General features: G+C 41.4%; 1 protein-coding gene across 1 annotated transcript in view; it reads right to left on the reverse strand.

The window, feature by feature from the left end:
- Positions 1-22,852, reverse strand: part of atp2c1 (ATPase secretory pathway Ca2+ transporting 1) — a 110,529-nt gene extending 87,677 nt beyond the window's left edge. The window contains exon 1 of the mRNA XM_048607132.1: positions 22,713-22,852. Coding sequence (XP_048463089.1) covers positions 22,713-22,730 — 18 coding nt within the window. The 5' untranslated portion in view covers positions 22,731-22,852. The remainder of the gene's footprint in view (positions 1-22,712) is intronic.
- Between the last annotated feature and the right edge of the window lie 396 nt (positions 22,853-23,248).

The following is a 23,248-nucleotide window of genomic DNA, read 5'->3' on the forward strand; positions in this document are numbered from 1 at the left end:
TTCAAAATCTCCCCTCCCCCTACCGCATCCCAAAACCAGTCCAGCTCATCCCTGCCTCCCTAACCTGTTCTTCCTCCCACCTCAAGCCGCACCCCCATCTCCTACCGACCAACCTCATCCCGCCCCCTTGACCTGTCCGTCCTCCCTGGACTGACCTATCCCCTTCCTAACTCCCTACCTACACTCACCTTTACTGGCTCCATCCCCACCTCTTCGACCTGTTTGTTTCCTCTCCACCTATCCTCTCCTCTATCCCTCTTCTATCCGCCTCCCACTCTCTCCCTATTTATTTCAAAACCCCCTTCCCCTCCCCCTTTTCTGATGAAGGGTCTAGGCCCGAAACGTCAGCCTCTCTGCTCCTATGATGCTGCTTGGCCTGCTGTGTTCATCCAGCCCTGCACCTTGTTGTCTCGGATTCTCCAGCATCTGCAGTTCCTACTATCTCTGATTCAAATTTCACATTCTACTCCATTTGGCACATCTTTACCCACTTACTTAACCTATCTACATTTTTTGTAGCCTCATCATTTCTTCTTCATAACTTACTTTCATCAGCAAATGTAGCAACCATTCCCTTCAGCCAAGTTATTTACAAAAATTGTAAATAGTTGAGGTCCCAACACCGATTCCTGCCGCATACCACTTGCCAACTTGAAAAAGTCCCGCTTACAGACACACTCAGTTTCTTCATAGCCAACTAATCTTCTACCCAAGCTAATATGCTACTCCCTACACCAGTTATAATTTTTCACAATAAAAACTTTGATGTGGCACTGTATCAGAGACTTTCTGGAAATCTAAGTACAATAAATCTACCGCACGTGTTACCTCCACTGAGAACTCCAATATATTTGTTAAACACGATTCCCCTTTCACAAAACCATGTTGACTCTGCCTGATTACCTTGAACATATTCAAGTTTATCCTGCTTTAACAATAGCTTCTAACATTTTTCATGTAACAAATGTTAGACCAATGTTGTTACATAGAAAAAAAGACATATCACCTGAAACAAACCCCAAATTCTGCAAGAGAATTTATTAAAAGGATTCCCAAGAACCTATAGAAGCATGATGTACTAAAGACGACACTTAAGAATACAATCACTGGCTCTTTAAAACCATTAAACTCTTACCATTGTGAACTATGCAGCGCACAGTTAAATTTGAAAGTACAATATTCAAACTGAATTTTCAAGTGCAGAGGCCGAATACATAAATATTATTCAACACTTTCCCAACCACCCAAGGCTGCTTTTGTTCTAAATTCTACCTATTTTTCTAATCAACCTATTCAGAGATGTTATTATACACCTCAAGTAGGTGGGATTTGAACCCAGACCTCCAAGACCTGGGCTAGGGACATATCACTACACCACAAGAAATATCTAACATCAAAAAATATGATATAATTAAAATTCAAAGACATATCAGTCCTTATTTGGATAGAGACAATATCTTAAGATGCTATATCCAGCAGGACATATTGTATTTCTGTGATTTTTGTGTTATTCATCGACAGAATGAGCGTGTTGCCAGCGAGACCAGCATTTATTGCCCATCCTTAATTACCCATAGGACAGTTAAGAGTCAACCGCATTGCTGAGAGTCTGGAGTCACATGTCGGCCAGACGAGGTAAGGATGGCAGTTTCCTTCCCTAATGGACATAAGTGAACCAGATGGGTTTTCCTGACAATCAACAATGGATTCATGGTTATCATTGGACTCTTAATTCCAGATCTGAACTTTAAATGTCCATCTTGGTAAACAATTGCTTTACACAGAACGCGAAACCAAAAATGGATTAAATGCGTCCGAATATAAAATCCATTATTTCTTTAAAACTAGCTTAACATGATGGTGAAGGTATAATTACAAAGCTGAAACCAAATACCACCAATATTTTCTGGAGTATGCAAAATGAACTTTGGAAAGTACGAAGTTTCACTCTGAGGTCAAACTTACTGGCAGAGTTGGAATATTTTTAATACATCACCTCTTTTGCTAGCATAAGGAACAAAACTAGGTGAAATGCCAGAAAATGCACATCTGCAATTGTGGCAAGCATGGAAGTTAGTTGAGAACATCCACTCATTTCCTGATTTACAAACATTCTGCACAAACAAATTTACTTTTCCCTACTGTTTTCCATATTGACTAAATTTTGTTGCAATCCCCTCATCTAGAAACAACGAAGTGACGCTAAAGATTTTGGTCCTCAAAAACAAATGAATGTATGACAATTTTGATGACTTGAAATCATACCATACATAATCAACAGGCCACAAAATTAGCAGACAACTAACAGCGTTTCAGTTTTCAATATTTATTCTAATATTTTTCCAGGGCAGTTAGCTCAACCAACTTGTACTGAATAATGTGTACAGCATAAAAGATAAACTTATCATAAGAGTCAATTTTAGAATCGGTGATTTAAGCACCATGTCCACATGATCTACAAAGTTTTGTTTACAAGGAGCAGATTCTACTATATCCTACCATAGTAGTAGCAAGCTTTTCAAATGGATTGAGTCATATGGGGGTCACATTTCAATGTTTCTCATCTTTGAAACGGCCACAACAGTTAACAAGACCATTTTCAAATAAAACTCAAAAGCAATAAATCACTAATTTAAATAAGTAACTAGTAGAAAGGACCATGAAAATTGACAAAAAACAAAGCTTCTTAATTAAGCCAATGTTTCGAGTTTTAGAGAATGAAAATGAATCAGCCAGAGTTCACAATAATTGCCACCACTTTCCCAAGTAATGATCAAGCTAAAAAGAGTTAGGTTTAACTAACAGTGACCTTGCGTCGCCTCTGGTGGGGTAAACTCCATGCTGGCCTTGCCAGAATTCCCATGAAAGTGGGGACCAAAAGCAAGTTGACTTTCAGCCTGGGGTTTCCTCCTCTCAGCTTGCTTTCCCTCTCTCCCTTCTCACTTGCACATTCCTATCTGTCTCACACCTTCCTCCATCTCTATAATCCCACCTCCCTGTTTCACCCTTTAACTTCAAGAAAATAATCCATGCTGCTCTGTGCTCTAGTATTCCCCTATCTTCTGCTAAGCAACCAGAAGATATAGGAACATAATTAGGCCATCGGGTCTATTCCATCATTTGATCATGGCTAATATGTTTCTCAACTCCACTCTCCTGCCTTCTCCCCATAACTCTTGGTCCCCCTACTAATCAAGACCAATCCATCTCTGTCTTAGTACACTCACTGACTTGGCCTCCACAGATTCACCATCATCTGGCTGAGAAAAGTACTCGTCATAGGGCAGCACAGTGGCTCAGTGGTTAGCACTGCTGCCTCACAGTGTCAGGGACACAAGTTCAATTCCAGCCCTGCACGACTGTTCATGTATGTAGTTTGCACATTCTCCCTATGCCCATATGGGTTTCCCCCGGGTGATCCAGTTTCTTCCAACAGTCCAAAAATGTGCAGGTTGAGTGGATTGGCCATGCTAAAATTGCCCATAGTGTTCAGGAATGAGCAGGATTGATGGATTAGCCATGGTAAATGAAGGGTTACAGGAATAAGATGAGAGGACGAGTGGAGTGGGTCTGGGTGTGATGCTGTTTGGAGGGTTGGTGTGGACTTGATGGACCGAATGGTCTGCTTCCACATTGTAAGGATTCTATGATTTATTTCAAATCTAAAGGGTCATCCCTTCACTCTTAGGCTGTGCCACAGGTCCTTGTCTCTCCTACTAGTGCAAACATCTTCTCCATGTCCACTCTTTCCAGATCTTGTGGTATTCTGTAAGTTTCAATCAGATCCGCCACCTCCCCTTCCTTCCAAACTCCATTGATTACCCAGAGTCTTCAACCGCTCCTCCTATGACAAGCCATTCATGCACAGGATCATTCTTGTAAACCTCCTCTGGACCCCCTCCAATGCCAGCAAATCCTTCATTAAATACAGGGCCCAAAACGGCTCACAATCTTCCAAATGTGGTCTGACTAGAGCCTTATCCAGCCTCAGCAATACATCTTGGCTCTTCTATTCTAGCCCTCTTGAAATTAATGCTAACATTGCATTTGCCTTGCTAACTGCCAACTAAATCTGCATTTTAACCTGAACAGAATCCTGAACTAGGACTTCAAAGTCCATTCTGTGCTTCAGATTTCCAAAGCCTTTCCCCATTTCGAAAATATGCCTCTATTCTTCCTACCAAAGTGCATAACCTCTCACTTCCCCACACTGTATTCCATCTGCTATTTCAATGCCCACTCTCCTAGCCAGTCCAAATTCTTCTGTAGTCTCCCTGCTTTCTCAACACTACCTGTTCCTCCAACTATCTTTGTGTCACCTGAAAACCTAGCAACAATGTCCTTAGTTCTTTCACCAGATTGTTAATGTGAGACATGATTAGTTGTGGTCCCAACACTGACCCTTTGTGGAACTCCACTAATCACCAGCTGAAAAAGTCCCCTTTAACTCCACTCTTTGCCTATTGCCAGTCAGCCAGGCCTCCATCTATGCCAGTATATTGCCTGTAACACCATGGACTCATCTTATTTAGCAGCAACCTGTACAGCACCTTGTTAAAAGCCTGCTGGAAATCGAAATAGATCATATTCACTGGCTCTCCTTTGTCTAACTTTCTTGATACCACCTCAAATAATTCCAACAGATTTGTCAGGCATGACCTCCCCTTACTCCACAATCTCATCCTTAATAACGAACTCAAAAATTTTACCAATGACCGAAGTCAGACCTGTCATTTGCCTCCCTCCCTACTTAAACAGGGGCTTTACATTAAACATCTTCCAGTCTTCCGGAATCCTTCTTGACTCAAGATTCCTGAATGCCTCCCCAATATCCTCAGCTATCTCCTTCAGAAATCTGGGCGTAGTCCATCTGGCCTGGGAGATTCATTCACCTTCAAATCGTTCAGCATCACTGGTATCTTGTCCTTAGTGTTACTGCACAGGCACTTCAGGTAATCAACCATTCTTTACATCACACCAGCAACTGCTTTTACAGTTCAGCTGTTTTAAAGTATGAACCTATATGTATTTAGTTTGCCATTGATACATCATTCTTTAAAACAGCAATGCAGAAAAATCACAAAAACATGAGTTTAAAAATCTATTAAAGTTCAACCTCTTTTGGAATATTAACCAAACTGTCAAAGCCCTGTCTGTGTTTATGAATCCCATATGAATTCAGAGCTATATGAAAAATTGGCTGGGGAGCCATGGTGGCTGAGTGGTTAGCAATAGTGCCTCACAGTGCCAGGGACCCAGGTTTAACTCCAGGCTCGGGCAACTGTCTGTATGGAGTTTGCACATTCTCCCCGTGTCTGTGTGGGTTTCCTCCGGGTGCAGGTGAGGTGAACTGGCTATGGTAAATTGCCCATAGTGTCTAGGGTGGAAAATTCGGGGATAGGTTAAGGGGTCAGCTAGGCTAGGATGCTCCTCAGAGGGGCAGGGTGGACTCAATGGGCCAAATGGCCTGCTTCCACACTGCAGGGATTCTATGATTATAAACATTCCAATTTAAGCAACATGGTGCAAAAAGAGTATGGTCATCACCCTGCCGACTCCTCCTAGGTGTTGCAGCATCATAGGAGCAGAAAGGCTGACGTTTCGGGCCTAGACCCTTCATCAAAAAAGGGGGAGGGGAAGGGGGTTCTGAAATAAATAGGGAGAGAGTGGGAGGCGGATAGAAGATGGATAGAGGAGAGGATAGGTGGAGAGGAAACAAACAGGTCGAAGAGGCGGGGATGGGGCCAGTAAAGGTGAGTGTAGGTGGGGAGGTGGGGAGGATATAGGTCAGTCCAGGGAGGACGGACAGGTCAAGGGGGCGGGATGAGGTTAGTCGGTAGGAGATGGGGGTGCAGCTTGAGGTGGGAGGAGGGGATAGGTGGGAGGAAGAACAGGTTAGGGAGGCAGGGATGAGCTGAACTGGTTTTGGGATGCGGTCGGGGGAGGGGAGATTTTGAAGCTTGTGAAATCCACATTGATACCATTGGGCTGCAGGGTTCCCAAGCGGAATATGAGTTGCTGTTCCTGCAACCTTCGGGTGGCATCATTGTGGCACTGCAGGAGGCCCAGGATGGACATGTTGTCTGAGGAATGGGAGGGGGAGTTGAAATGGTTCGCGACTGGGAGGTGCACTTGTTTATTGCGAACCGAGCGTAAGTGTTCTGCAAAGCGGTCCCCGAGCCTCCGCTTGGTTTCCCCGATGTAGAGGAAGCCACACCGGGTACAGCGGATGCAGTATACCACATTGGCAGATGTGCAGGTGAACATCTGCTTGATGTGGAAAGTCTTCTTGGGGCCTGGGATGGGGGTGAGGGAGGAGGTATGGGGGCAGGTGTAGCACCTCCTGTGGTTGCAGGGAAAAGTGCTGGGTGTGGTGGAGCTGGAGGGGAGTGTGGAGCGGACAAGGGAGTCACGGAGAGAGTGGTCCCTCCGGAAAGCAGATAAGGGTGGGAAGGGAAAGATGTCTTTGGTGGTGGGGTCAGATTGCAGATGGTGGAAGCGTCGGAGGATGATGCGTTGGATCCGGAGGTTGGTGGGGTGGTACGTGAGGACGAGGGGGATTCTTTTTTGGTTCTTATTGCGTGGACGGGGTGTGAGGGATGAGTTGTGGGAGATGTGGGAGACACGGTTGAGGGCGTTCTCGACCACTGAGGGGGGGGAAGTTACGGTCCTTGAAAAACGAGGACAACTGAGATGTACGGGAGTGGAATGCTTCATCCTGGGAGCAGATGCGGCGGAGGCGAAGGAATTGGGAATAGGGGATAGCATTTTTGCAGGAAGGTGGGTGAGAGGAGGAGTATTCTAGGTAGCTGTGGGAGTCGGTGGGCTTGAAATGAATATCGGTTTCTAGGTGGTTGCCCGATATGGAGACAGAGAGGTCCAGGAAGGGGAGAGAGGTGTTAGAGATGGTCCAGGTAAACTTAAGGTTGGGCTGGAAGGTGTTAGTGAAGTGGATGAACTGTTCGAGCTCCTCGTGGGAGCACGAGGCGGCACCGATACAGTCATCAATGTAACGGAGGAAGAGGTGGGGTTTAGGGCCGGTGTAGGTACGGAAGAGGGATTGTTCCACATAACCTACAAAGAGGCAGACGTAGCTTGGGCCCATGCAGGTACCCATGGCCACCCCCTTTGTCTGTAGGAAGTGGGAGGAGTGGCAGGGAGAAACGCTTCTGAAGGATCTCAATGCCATGAGTGTAGATATTGTCACGGTTGGGACCAAATTGGGAAGGCTTGAATGTGGACTGTAGTCCATTGGGGATGCTCAGTTCGCAATAAACAACTGCACCTCCCAGTCTCGAACCATTTCAACTCCCCCTACCATTCCTCAGACGACATGTCCATCCTGGGCCTCATGCATTGCCACGACGATGCCACCCAAAGGTTGCAGGAACAGCAACTCATATTCTGCTTGGGAACCCTGCAGCCCAATGGTATCAATGTGGATTTCACAAGCTTCAAAATCTCCCCTCCCCCTACCACATCCCAAAACCAGTCCAGCTCATCCCCGCCTCCCTAACCTGTTCTTCCTCCCAACTATCCCCTCCTCCCACCTCAAGCCGCACCCCCATCTCCTATCGACTAACCTCATCCCGCCCCCTTGACCTGTCCGTCCTCCCTGGACTGACCTATCTCCTCCCTAACTCCCCACCTACACTCACCTTTACTGGCTCCATCCCCGCCTCTTTGACCTGTTTGTTTCCTCTCCACCTATCCTCTCCTCTATCCATCTTCTATCCGCCTCCCACTCTCTCCCTATTTATTTCAGAACCCCCTTCCCCTCCCCCTTTTCTGATGAAGGGTCTAGGCCCGAAACGTCAGCCTTTCTGCTCCTACGATGCTACTTGGCCTGCTGTGTTCATCCAGCCCTGCACCTTGTTGTCTCGGATTCTCCAGCATCTGCAGTTCCTACTATCTCCTCCTAGGTGTTGGAGTTCAACTTAGCGCACACAGCATTTATTTTTTGAAAACTGACAATTGGTTCAGAGCAAAGTAATACTGATCTGACATGCATAAACTGGCAGAGCTTTGGGCAAATAATTCTCCTAACTTTGTCTTGCACTCTAATCTTTGTACACTAAAATAATACTAGAAATGCTAAGTGCAATTGAATGGTGTAGTGCCGAAGTTAAATTGATAGGAGTAAGATAGGTTAGTAACTCCTCTGATCAGCCTGTAAAACTCTTCCCTTGTGTCTTTTTTAATATATGTACCAGAATTGTACGTGATTACATAAAAAGGAATCAATGTCTAACTTGTAATGGTTTGATGCAAGAAAGAACATGTTGCAGCAGGAAATAAATTTTAAAGAGTTACTAAACTGTAGACATACCTGACCATTTTACTTTCAGTTTTAGTACTTTGTTAATGACAATAGATGGTAGGTGAATCAGTGTTGAAAATGTTATTTTCACATTTAACAGCTATAAGAATGAATGGGTAAGCTTCAAGGTGGTGATGGTCACTGATGCAAACACTCTTGATCGTGGCAACAGGATATCAAGAAAACTTCAAATTCAAGACCCCACCAAATGCTGCAGTTAAATTCTTCTCAAAAGCACCATGAGACAGCAGCTGTGGGGAGAGAATATTAGGTGCAAAGAAGCCACTGAGGGAGCAGCTGGAATGACCTTACAAGTCAAATAGGGTGGGGGTGGGGAAGGTTCAAGGCAACATTGCCTAGAAGTGGGGCTTGGAGGAACACCCTTACCTAACAATGAAGATTAAAACAGTTACTTTTTCAAGCTTCTTTAGTCTTGACAACTCTTCCGATTACAGCATCTTAGCAGAAGAACACCATTCCAACTCCATGGTTAAAAAGAAAAGTCAAACCTAAATGAGACGCACTTCTTCCTTGTTTCAAAGGGTAGTTTAAAATTGTTGCATGCAGGGTTGGTCAGGATGCCATTGACAGAATCTCGCAAGATATTTTAATTTTCTGCCCAGCTGGTGTGCACTGGGAGGACAAGGTTAAAGTTGACCCACCAAACATTTCTATAACAGAGCAGGGTATAAATAAGATAATGCATCACAGACCAATCACTATTTTACTATGCTGCTACATGTCAAAGATCACAATCGTTCTTCTTTTTTCTCCAGTAAAGAGAACAGTTTCTGCCTTTGCACTATCAGAAATTTACAATCATCCATCATTGTTAACTGCATCTCTCCTACTAAACCTCCTGGGCCTCACTTCCTTTAATTCAAATCCCAATGTTGCCACTGACTGCCAATATTTTTTCTCCCTTGGTCTATTTGTTTCTTTGTTTCCATTTCTCTCCCCACTATTTTATTTTCCATCTACAGCAGTCCTTCCCATTCAACTGACTGGTACTCTTTTCCTAATAACAGCAGTAAGTCTCATCCTTTAAATGCCCAACTCATGTTGTTCTGATTTCCACGCCCTCCTCTCCCCTTCTTAAATTCACATGTAGTCTTTCACCTCCTCCTCTCCCTTCACACTGATTTCATTATCTTCCACTTGAGGCTTTAAATTGCACAAGAGAGATTGCTTTGTGTATATATTTCTGTTTGATGCATAGCGTTTTCACTTTCTGATTAGATCTAATAACTATCTTCACAGTTAATCACAATGATTTGTTTAAAGGTCTGAGCAACAGGGAAACAACTATTACCATTGTTAATGATAGACCTGCACTAAAACTAAACAATAAAGTCACTCATATTTTGCAGTCAGCATTCTGGACATAGCAATTAAAATAGATGAAATCATATATCGTCGTTAACCAAAGAGCAACTTTGGAAGAAAAAGTGGTGTCCACCCTGGAAACCACTTCAAGTAATAACACAGCCAATGAAATACGGATTTGGGAAGAAATGAAAGTTTAAACAAACTTAAAAGAGATGATAAGTTAATATTGAGGAAGAGCCTAAAATTACAAATAGATATATATTAGACAAGCTGACAAAACAAAACAGCTGAAATTTTATACAGTTATGTGCCACACCCTAAATACAAGAATGCCAGCTGGAGCTATGAGTCTGTGATGTGGAGGAAGTGGACATTCCAAAGTAATATAAGCATCCCAGTTCTGTAACTTATTACAAACTAGTTTGTAAGTGCAGAAACATGACCAGAAAGTCCACTGAGATATATGACTTCAAAAACAACCTGTACTCATACAGCACCTTTAAAATAATAAAGCATCTCATGGTGTTTCGCAAGATCATTATTAACCGAAATTTGATGCTAACCCATAAAAGGAGGTATTATAGCAAATCACATAAAAGTTCTACAGAACACCTTGAGTGAGAGTGAGAGCAAGAGGTGGAGGTTTAGGAAATTGGCAATGTGCAAGTGGCCAGAATTGAAGTGTGCAGAGATCTTGGAAGATTGTGGGACTGGAGCTTTATCACAAGAAGCCAAGAGATTCAGAATATAAAAGCATTTTCCTTTAGTGCAGATATCAAGAACACAGGTCTTAGGCCTGGAATTTGAGAAACCTCCAAAAAAAAACACTTCTTTGTATACAGGAATACAAAAATTTGAAATCTATCACCTCAGAGTCCACTATGATGTTGAATAGAAAGATAGAGGCTTATTTGAGACTGTGTGTGAGAAGAGGCATTGAGACAAAAGAGAAAATTAGGATTTGAAAGATGTAACTCACGTGGTCCACAAAAATGGCAGCTCACAAATGAAACATCTAAACATAGAACAGATCATTAAACAGAAGCCTTCTTTCAGTTATACTTCAAAGTATTCACAGCATGGCTGCTGCAATCTAAATTTGAAGCATCACTATTACAGAAAAGAAACATATTATAGTTACAGGAAAATAGATCTGTCACTGACAGATCAGACAACAGGCTGGACGGGAACTAACTTGTCAGTTGGAGTCAACAATAATTCATATTTGTATTGGACTTTTAACGTAATAAAATGTCGAAAGTTCTTCACTAGACCTTTATAGAACAAACTGTGGCATTGAGCTACATAAATATATGGTTATCTGACCTACCAAAAAGTTTGATCAGAGAAGTAACTTTTAAAGAATTTCTTAAAGGAGGAAGGCAAGATAGAGTCAGAGAGGGGTAGGGATGGAATTGCAGAGCTTAAGTCCCAGTCAACCAATGGCACTGCAATCAATGGTGGAGCTGTTAAGGTTAGGGATATACCAAAAAATAGATGAGATCTCGTCTCAAAAATTTGAGAGTATAGAGTTAAGGAGTGACAGGCCATGACAGGATGTGAAAATGAGGATAAATATTTTAAAATAAAGTTATGGCTTGATTGGAAGTCAATGTAAAATCATTGAGTTCAGTGCTGATAGGTGAATGGGATTTGTGCAAGTTAAGATGTAGAAAGCAAACACAAAAGGATGGTCAGTATTTAAGCCACCCAAACTGACTGGTGCTATTTTTTTAAGCAATATAAGTGTTTTTTAAAAATGTGCCTATGAAGAAAAAGCAGGGAAGTGGAACTAAAGGGTTAACTCATAAGATATAGATGCAGAAATAGGCCATTCTGCTCATCAAGTTTCTCCACCATTTAATCATGTCTGATATTTTTCACAACCCCATTCACCTGCCTTCTCCCAGTAATCTTGGATCCCCTTACCAATCAAGAACCTCTGTCTTATATACACTCATTGACTTGGCCTCCACGGCCTTTTGCATCAAGCAGTTCCACCAAACTCGGGCTGAAGAAGTTTCTTCTCATCTCAGTTCAAAAGGGGTATCCCTTCACTCTGAGGCTGTGTCCTCGGGTCCTAGTCTCTCCTACAAGTGGAAACATCTTCTCCACGTCCACTACTTCCAGCCCTCTAGTATTCTATAAGTTTCAATCAGGTCCCCCTCATCCTTCTAAACTCAATCCAGTACAAACCAGTCCTCAACCACTCTTCACATGACAAGACCTTCATCCAGAGATCATTCTTATAACCCTTCTCTGGACCCGCTCCAACGCCAGCACATTCTTCTCTAGATAGGGGGCCCAAAACTGCTTACAATATTCTAAATACTGTCTAACCACAGCCTTATACAGCCACAGCAAAACATCTCTGCTCTTCTATTCTAGCCCTCTTAAAATTAATGCTAACATGCATTTGTCTTCCTAAATGCCAACTGAACCTGCATGTTAACCTTAAGAATCCTGAACCAGAGTTCCTAAATCTGTTTATGCTTCAGATTTCCCAAGCCTTTCCCTGTTTAGAAAATAGTCTATGCCTCTATTCTTCCTTCCAAATTGCATAACTTCACATTTCCCCCAACATGGTATTCCACCTGCCACTTCTTTGCCCATTCTGCCAGCCTGTCTAAATCCTTTGGCAGCCTCCCCACTTCCTCAACACTACCTGTCTCCCACCCATCTTTGTGACATCTGCAAATGTAGCAACAACGTCCTCAGTTCCTTCATCCAGATCGTTAATGTGTAATGTTGTGGTCCCAACACGGACCTCTTTAGAACTCCACTAGTCACTGGTTACCACCCTGGAAAAAAAAACTTTTATCCCCACTGTCTGCCTTCTGCCAGTCAGCCAATCTTCAATCCATGCCAGTATCTTGCCCCTAACACCAATAGGCTCTTATCTTATTTGGCAGCCTCCAGCATATCACCTTGTCAATGGCATTTTGGAAATCCAAATAGATCATATCTAAACAGGTGGCACAGACACGATGGACCAAATGGCTTCCTCTGTGCTGCAAAATTCTACAATACCATGAAACACTAAATTCCAAGAATAATTAGAGATTTTAAGGAATACAAGTTCCATGAAACAACAAGGGTGAAACAAATTAGAATACTCAAAAATTTGGCTAATAACTCAGGGGTGTCCAAAAGGCAAAATTTAAGCTAAATGTAGTCTGTGAGCTTCCTTAACCTCTTTGTGTTACTTGATGTCTCAAATACTCTACTTCCCAGTTAATGTCCATCTGCCACAATTCAGTCTTGTGACTTTGTTTCACAACAATGCTTATTCAAAGCTATGTCAATAACCAGTATGCAGAAATTCATCAGCAAGTTCAAATACCTTCAGTGTTGCATCCTCCCCTTCCACTACTGGATCTTAATATAAGTCCCTACACTGCCTGCTATAATTCCAAACTCAGTTGATTTCTCATCGCTGACTTCTACCACTGGCAAGAATTCAGCCACTAACTAGTTTCTCACCTTCAGGACTTCCATTATAAAATCCTCCTTTGTTGCCATAACCCTCTTCAATCTTAAAAGTCTCCTTTCAACCCTTCTCTTTTGTATGCTTCTTCCTAATTTGCTCATGCATCTTGCATCAACCTTTGTTCAAGAATATTTCTCAGGGACATTACATCAATGCGAGCTGTTATAGGGAGTGTCACTGCAACAAGAGAAGAGTTACATTGACAACAGAAACAGAAATTGCTGGAAAAACTCAGCAGGTCTGTGGACAGAAAACAGTTAACTTTTCAAGTCCAGTGACCCTTCTTCAGAAGTTCTAAAGAAGGATCACAGAGCTGAAACATTAACTGATTTCTCTCCACAGATGTTGCCAGTCTTGCAGAATTTTTCCAGCAATTTCTGTTTTTGTTTCTGATTTGCAGCATCTGTAGTTTTTTTTAAAAATTAAGAGGTACATTAGGCCTATCTTCAAAAATGTGTTGTTCAGAACCATGACATAGCCACAATGTCACTTTACAGTGAACCACATTTCTGCCTTACTGCAGAGCATAAATTAGTTGCTCGAATGGCATTGTGGGTCAACCCATAGCAGATGGACTGCATCGGTTCAAGGAGGCAGTTCACCACCACCTTTTCAAGGACACCTAGGGATGGGCAATAAATGCTGGCCAGCCAGTGACGGCCACATCCCACAACATGAATAAAAAAGTAGTGAAATAATCTTTTTACTGCTAGTTCTGCTACAGGAAATAGATAGGACTGATAAAAAGGGATAACTGGTTTTTGTGGTGATCAAAACCATTGAATATGCAATCTCGCATATATGCAAGAATGAATAAATACACTTCCCTTTTTATTTCACCACTTGAAATCTTCTAGTGCAATATCTTTAATATTGCTAAGTAATGTATAGAGTAAATCCCCAGCATCTGTGAAATTTTATTTAGAAGGTTCTAAATTAGTTTGATCTGTCAGCTGAGTGAACTCCGGATTTTTCTTCATTGCTACTCCACCTGCACAAATTTTTGACCTCAGTAGCTGTGGAATTCCAAGGTCAAGCTGAAATACTGGAAACAACTAAAGATAATTATGTTCACAATGCTACACTGATTACAGAAAACCATGTTAGGGCAGCCATTTCACAGAATGCTTTTAGTAAAATAAATTTGCTCAATTATAACTTCATTTCAACTTGTGTCATCAGGACTTTAATAGAGAGAGGCACAAAGAAAATCTGAAAACCACACTTTGTGTAGACGTGCACAGAGATGTTGAAATCTTTATTGTTTAGATGGCATGCAATTATCTGCAAGGAAATGCAAGTAAATCTGACCTAAATCAATTAAAGCCAAAAAGGTTACTGCTGTCTAGTTGTAGTTCCATTAGTACATCTCATGGGCTAAATATTATAGGATCAATGGACAACGTAACACCTGTGGCTCAGCACTAAGCACCAAAAATCACATTAATTTTAATTACTCATTTTGATAGCAAACATCTCACAGGCTTCAATATTTGCATGACATGAGTGTGAGAACACATCAACAATGCACCTGATGCAGTGAAAATTCAACTTAACATTTACCTGCTTTCTAGTCAGGTAAAAATTTTATAACTTATCTGTCCTCAAAGCCTCCTGCTCCATTTACAGAAGATCCCAGTTCCAGTAAACACATATTAAAGACTGAAGCAGCTTATCAGGCTCTGCCACGGACACATCCACATAGCACAGATTTAAGTTAACGGGGTCAGTCAGGTCTGCTCTTTATTAGGTATAGCTGTACCATCCCTTGTGATTACACCTAAAAGCATGGGCTGCCTTTCAAACTAATCAAATTAATCATTTTTAATATTCTTTTCATCCTTCTTTTGTTCGCTGCTTTCTTTTTAATTTAAAAGTTGCTCCAGTTTCAGGGTTACTATCATCTAACCGAAACATAGAAAATAAGAGGGGTAGGCCAATCAGCCCTTTGAGCCTACTCTGCCATTCAATATGAACATGGCTGATCATCCAATTCAGTACCCTATTCATGCTTTCTCCCCTTACCCTTTGATCTCTTCAGCCCTAAGATCTAAATCTAACTTTTTCTTGAAACCATTCAATGTCTTCGCATTCTCTGTGGCACAGAATTCCAAATGCTCATGACTCTCTGGGTGAAGAAATTTATTCTCATCTCAATTCCCTGTATCCTTAAACTTTGACCGCTGGTTCTGGACACCCCAGTCATCCTTCCTGCATTTACCCTGTCTAGTCCTGTTAGAATTTTATAGTTTCCATGAAATCTCCTCTAATTCTTTTAAACTCCAGTAAATATCATAGAATCCCTACAGTGTGGAAACAGGCCATTCGGCGCAACAAGTCCACACTGCCCCTCTGAAGGGCATCCCCCCCAGAACCATTCCACTAATTTCCCGTGTCTAACCTACCTAACCTAAACATCCCCAGGCACTATGGGGGCAATTTAGCATGGCCAATCCACCTAACCTGCACATCTTTGGACCCTGGGAGGAAATCGGAGCACCCGGAGGAAACTCATGCAGACACAGGGAGAATGTGCAAACTCCACACAGTCAGTCGCCTGAGGCTGGAATCAAACCCGGGTCTCTGGCACTGTGAGGCAGCAGCGCTAACCACTGAGCCACCGTGCCGCCCAAATATAGTCCTAACCGATCCAGTCTCTCTCTTCATACATCTGTCCTGCCATCTGAAGAATCTTTGTTGCATGCCCTCCATTGCCAGAGCATCCTTCCTCAAATAGGAGATCAAAACTTAACCCAATACTCCAGTTGTGGTCTCACTGAGGTCCTGTACAATTGCAGCAAGTCACCTTTGTTCCTGTACTCGAAGATTCTCACTAAGAAGACCAAAATACCAACTACATTCTTTACCGCCTGCTGCAGCTGCTAGACTTTGGCAAAAAATTTTTGATCAAAACAATAAATGAAGTGATCCCACATTAAACTCACTAGGGGATAAACTCACAGAGGGAGTCAGACAGATTAATTAAAACAGAGGTGAAGTGAGGATGCAGTGAAAAGAGAATGTTATTGCATTCTCCAGAAAGTTACTGAGCAAACTATCAGAACTGTTTTCCTTACTATTTTGGAATGATGCATATCATATTCCAAACAATTCACACAACTTGCGAAGATAGATTGAATGCACTCTAACACAGCCTGAGAGAGACACATCTGCACAGTGGGAATCTGTCCCTCTTTCAAATGTTTAGAGATGTGCCCATGAATGTACTTGTAAAATTACAGCACCCAATTTATCTAGCACTGGGCTTTATTGTTCTGCCTCCAAATTACAACATAACAAACATGCAAATAGATTTGTGGTAGTAATGGCAAAGTCTGATTATAAGAGATGCTGCATACGTTTGCCAGGGCAATGGGCTCATACTGAACTTATTACATTAGGTATTTAGTACAGATAGAGGTCTTTAGTCCTTTGTGTCCGCACCAATCATCAAGCTCCTCTCTACTCTACTCCCATTTTCCAGCACTTGGATCAGAGCCTTGTACGCAATAGCTCTTCAAGTGATCATCTAAATACTTCTTAAATGTTATAATGGCACCCACCTCTACCAACCAAGTATTCAGCCAGTTCCAGATCCATCACCCTCTTTGTGAAAAAAGTATCCTAAAATCCCCTCTAAACCTCCTGCCCCTCATATTAAATCTATGCTCCTAATACGTGACCCCTCTGGTAAGGGGGAAAAGTATTTTTTTTAAAAACGACCCTATCTATCCCCTCATAAATTTGTACACCTCAATCAGGACCCCCTCAGCCTTCTCTGATACAACAAAAACAAGCTTAGCTTACAAAATTAGAGAACAGTCAAAGAATCCCTACAGTGCAAAGAGGTCATTCAGCTCATCGCTTCTGCACCGAAGAGTATCCCACACAGACCCACCACCCACTCTATCCCTGTAATCCATGGCTAATCCATTTAGCCTGCATATCATGGGGTAACTTTAGCAGGACTTAGCTACCTCATTTGCACTTCTTTGGACTGTGGGAGGAGCCTGGAGCACCCAGCAGAAACCCACACAGGCACAGGGAGAACGTGCAAACTCCATACAGACAGTGAGTGAAGGCTGGAATCGAACTCAAGTCCCTGGCGCTTTGCCACCCTGCAGTCTCCCTTCATAACTGAAATACTCCAGCCCAGGCAACAGTCTGGTGGATCATTTCTGTACCCTCTCAATAGTGTAATCACATCCTTTCAATAATGTGGCAACCAGAACTGTACACCGTACTCCAGCTACGGCCTAAAAAAAATCCGGACCATCATGTTAATCCTATGTCTTGACTAATAAAGGCAAGTATCCCATATGCCTTTTAAACCACCTTATTCACCTGCTCTGTTGTATTCAAGAATCTCCTTGCACGGACAACAAAATGTCCTGCTGATCCTCAGTACGACTCAGGGTCCTCCCATTCATCATGTACTCCCTTGCCTTGTTAGTCAGAGTCAAACAGCACGGAAACAGACACCTTGTTGCATCTTGTCCATGCTGACCAGGTATCTCAAACTTAACTAGTCCCATTTGCCTGCATTCCTCTAAATCTTTCCTATTCATGTACCTGTCCAAATGTAAATGTTGTAACTGTATCCACCTCTATCACTTCCTCTGGCAGCTCATTCCATACACACCACCCTCTGTGTGAAAAAATTGCCCCTCAGGTCACTTTTAAATCTTTCCCCCCTCGCCTAAAACCAATGCCCTCTACTTTTAGACTCTCCTATCCTTTGGAAAACACCTCAATTTTATAACCCTAAGGTCACCCCTCAGCCTCTGATGCTCCAGGGAAGAAAGTCCCAATCCCTATACTCAATGCAATGACCAGTGGAGGCAAGTGTGCCAAATGCCTTCTTCAGTAACCTCACATTTATCTAAATTAAACTCCATCTGCCACTTCTCGGCCCATTTGATCAAGATCTGTTTGTACTCTTAGATAACCTTCTTCACTGTCCTCTATATCACCAATTTTGGTGTCACCCACAAACTTACTAACCATACCTCCTATATTCTCATCCAAATTGTTGATATAAATGACAAACAACTGTGGATCCAAAACCAAACCTTGTGACACACCGCTGGTACAGGCCTCCAGTCTGAATAACAACCCTCCATCACCACCCTCTGTCCTCTGTATCCAAATTTTGTATCCAATTGGCTATCTCACTTTGGATCCCATGTGAACTCACCGTACTAACCAATCTAAAATGCAGAACCTTGTCAAAGGCCTAACTCAAGGTCCCTATAGACAGCATCTACCACTCTGCCTTCATCTAACTTCTTGGTAACATCTCCAAAAAACTCAAATTTGTGAGACATGATCTCCTACGCACAAAGCCATGCTGACTTTCCCTAATCAGTCCTTGCCTTTCCAAATGCATGTAGATCCTATCTCTCAGAATCCCCTCCAAAATCTTACTCACCACTGATGTCAGGCTCAATGGTCTATAGTTTCCGGTCCTTTTCATTGCACCTTTCTTAAATAATGGCACAACATTGTCCACCCTCCAATCTTCTGGCACTTCACCAGTGAGCTCCCAAAATGCACCACTACACACCTTCAGGGTTAAACTCCACCTGCATTGTTCTGCCCATTTCAAAAGCCTCTCTAAATCTTCCTCCTCTCTATTCACCTTATCACTAATGTTCATGTCATGTATTTATAATACCCAGAGGTCTCAACGTTTGCAGCCATTGTAAAAAGGCCTCTCAATTCCAATAACATTAATAAAAATAATAATTCTCAAATGTTGACAAAAAAAGTTAAACATGAAGATAGAAAGGATTTTTCTCCCCCTCAGGGATGTGTGGCTACACAAGTTTTTGCAGAAGTTCTCACTTTAAACTTTCAGCCTCACTCATCATTAGTGTCATGGCTACTCAACTCGAAGGTCAACCTTTCCTGCTCAAATTACTCCAGCCTGATTTGTGTCCAGCTCATAGCACCAAAACAACTTTAGTTTATGGTACCAATGCTACCTGGTTTGACTGTGGTGAGCTGTCAAAGTTAAACCTGCACCTTCAATGTACCGTATACAATGAGCAATTCCATCCCTAAGTGCCTGCCTGTTTGGTCCTCATCCAAGACACCATCTTCTAGTCATTCAATTTCAACCTATTCAAGCATTTCTCCTTCAATGGGTCTTCGTCACTTCTGGGAGTTTCATTCTCAATATACACTTAGAAATAGATCTGCAGAAATAAAAGCAATGGAATACTAATCCAATACTTTGGATTAATGGTCTGAATCATTAATCAAACATATTAGAATTCAAATCACAGCATAGCAATTGAACAATGTGAGCTTTTTGAAAGAGAGAAAGAAATGCTTCCAATAGAATGGCCCATTAAGTTGTTAGATTGTTGCAGACAACCAGATCGTTCCTAAATCTCATTAATATGGTTGAGTCCTCACTGATAACTGAAGTAAACTAACAAGACAAGCATGTTTTTAAAACTGCTACACACAGCAATTCAAGAGCGCAGCCTACCATCAGCTTCTGAGGGTAACCCATGGGTAACTTGCCAGCCATGCACAGATTTCAAGCATGAAAATTAAAGTCAATTGTATCACAAAATTTGTTTACAAGCAAGTGAATTATATGCAGCTCAAGTACAATGTAGATCACATCTTGCAGTTCCAGCCTTCTGCTGATTCTACTCAACAGAAAATTACACTAATTAAAATCAGAAAGTGGAAATTTTACATGAAATTACTTTCATAAGACAGAAAATAAAACAAAAATGAAAGCCTCTCTGTTGGACCAGGAAGTGGATTTAAAATTGTGTCAGACATTGCCGGTTTGTAAGCTCACTTGCAGTTTAATGCACTGAAGTCCCACATAAACTTGCTCCTTCCAAATCATCTTCAAACAATTTATAATTTTAGAGTTTGTACATTTTAATAGCATCATGATAAACTGATTTAGTTGAAATTTAACCACCAACTCAAACTTATTTTGTAGCCTTAAGCGACCTGAATATCCTAAGACAGTTCATGTTTAAGGGTAAACCCAAGAAGGCGATAGACAGTATGGGAACTAGTGAAAATGGTGGCAAAAAAGATAGAGTTTAAAATAAACACTTTTAAAGGTGGGAAAAGATTAAGTAGAAGAGCTTGATAAGAGAATTCCAGATTGTGAGAATGAGGTTTGCCAATAATAATACAAAATAGAACAGGGACACAGAGCTGGAGGTCATTGAACTGGTGGGAACACTGCGGCTGCAAAAAGGATTAGCACAGACAGTGAGGTGAGTATGGGGATTGGAGGGGGAGTACCATTAGTGTAAAAAGACCTGGGCAGTGCAACTGCGTGGAGTGAAGCTTGCAAGGCAGTAAGAAGACTACTTGAAAACTCAAGTCTAAAGATGACAAAGGCATTATAAAAAAAAAGGCTGATGGAGTGATATAAATAGATATATAAACAGATGTGGGTAACAAACAACTATTGATGGTAGATGTAATGTCTGAATTCAAACTAGCTTCAGTGTGTTAGAGAGCATCAGTCTATTAAATTAACTAGATACTCAAAAAGGCAGAATGCATACTTCCAATTGCAAATTTCTCCCTGAAGCACCACCCACCAAACACAGAGTAACTGCTCATTCACTGCAATATTGTGAATCCCAATAGGTTACTCATCTTAGAAATAAAATGTACATTTTTATAAGTTCCAGCCTGCTTTGGCCAGAGGAAAATTCATTCTTCCTGCCATGTTCAATCCTTACAATTGCATTTTCTTTTCATGTTTCTGTGCAGAGAAGAAACTTATAAGATTATTTTCTACATCTTGAGCATTTAACAACAGAATAATGCAGGCATTTCACTGCTCTCCAACATATATTCAATTAATCTAACAATTTTGGATTAATTTTTTTTTCTAAATGAGATAACTGAAGAAACTGGCACCTTTTCCTTTAAGTGCAATTGTAATTATTAATTATGAACCATATTCTGTAGATCCAACACTCCTCCCATAACAGCTCAGTTGTTAAGGACCTTTCATCAACGTTAATAGGATAAAAGCGTTCTGATCGTGGCAGCCAAAAACATCACAATGTACCGTTTCCATTGCTGGTAGGGATATGCATGCATTTGATCTATTATCAAACAGATTATCAAGTGAATCACAAAATTGAAACTATTCAGTCATGAATGACAGCAAATATTTTAATTAACGCATTGCTCTGATTCTGCAGCAAAATAATTATGACAGGCTGTGAACGTGGTCACTATAATTTTCTGAACACAAGAGCATCCAAGGTGCAAATAGTTCTGGTTGCCATACTTTAAAGTATAATACATTTTCCAACACAAAATGACAAAATGTTAAACATGATAAATGTGGATATAAATAAATAGTACAACAGTTATAATGAATGGAACTGAAAATTCAAATAAAACAGACAAAAAGGCATAATCATTTTAACTTCTTAAAGTTACTGTTCTAACCAATTTTAAAATATCCAACAGTGTGAACAATTAAATATTAAAATCTACAAATCCAAATAATGACCAAATGTTGAAATGAAAGCTTGAGAAAAAGAAGCGTTCAATGAATACAATGAGAAGAAAAGGATCAATGCTGGATAGTTTCAAAGAAAAGGTGTTTCATTTTCAATTTCATTCAAGTGCAATACCTTATACTAGATGATCTAAAGATTCACCTACATCATTTGTAATTTGTAGTTTCCATTACTTTACCAAATGTATGTATTTGTATGTATAAGTTACATTACCAAAATTCTGATCTATAATTTTGCATGCATATAATAGTTTGGCTTACTTTGTCAAATATTATAAATTGCAATGCTTTCCCTACATTATAACGAAATGTTTTTTTTAAATATATTGTCAAGGATATCAGCTGTTTACCTATATTGAAGTTCATTTTTACAGTGAGATAAATTACTAGATATATCCAAATGCATTTTGTAATGGGACTTATAATACCAGATATCAAAATGCATTTTCTGATGCAACTTACACTACCAGATACATTCAAATGCACTCTGTAATGTGATTTACGGTACCACATAAATCCTAATGTGGTTTGTAATTGACGTACGGTACCAGATTTATCTTAATGCATTTTGTATTGTGACTTACAATATCACTTATATTACAAAGCATTTTGTACAGCCTTACATTAGCAAATATATCCAAGTGCATTTTGTAGTGTGACTTACAGTACCAGATGTATACCAATGCATTTTTAATATGGTTTACAATATCAGATATATTACAGCGGATTCTGTACAACTTTACATTACTAAATATATTTCAACGTGTTCTATTCAGTCTGAATATATCACGCCAGAACGTGACCTGAACATTTTCCTTGTTTTAGCAGATTATCATAATCAGCAGCTCTTCCGATACTGCGGGCTTTGCATTGCAACAGAACAGAATTCTAGAACGATTCCACTCAACCTGCCCATCGAGTCCGTGCAACAAGAACTCAGGTACATGATAACACACAACATAATGACTGGCATTGCCTGACATACCGACCACGAGACTGACATGGTCAGATTTACCGGATTTATACAGGGACTGACTTACATTACCAGACCGCAGCATAGTTGCCGGCCACGCCTCGCGCTCCCATTAACTCCGCCGCTTTCAAACGGTCGCTGGCCGGCTCGCGACGTACCAACATTCGGAACGGCCAACGGACAGGAAGCGGCCGCTGGCCCGCAAGCCACTTCCGGAACCCGCTGCACGCTCCCAAGACCGAGCGCGCGCGCGCCCGGCCCCTCCCGAACCCGCGCCTGCGCGCTCCGATACCCAGTGCGTCTGCGCCTGGGTAGGCGACAGGGAGGCAGTTAAACCTGGGTGGGCGTGCTCGCTTGTAACGGCTATTTTGTTCGAAATGGATTAAAATCGAGAATTTTATCTGTCGCAACCCCAGCAGAAATAACTTTTTTTTTGTTGGCCGCAATTTTGTTAGTTACAATTAGTCCTGTTGCTATAGTCCTCATCTAAAGTTAGTTCTTTAAAAAAAAATCACTTTAAACTTCATTTTCACCTCTGAGTATGTCGTGAACAGCAAAAGCAGGTGATTATACTGACTAGCTGAAGAAATTGAAAGTGTATTG

This window comes from Rhincodon typus, chromosome 2 (assembly GCF_021869965.1).
Source record: "Rhincodon typus isolate 14 chromosome 2, sRhiTyp1.1, whole genome shotgun sequence".
NCBI classification, from domain to species: Eukaryota; Metazoa; Chordata; class Chondrichthyes; order Orectolobiformes; family Rhincodontidae; genus Rhincodon; species Rhincodon typus.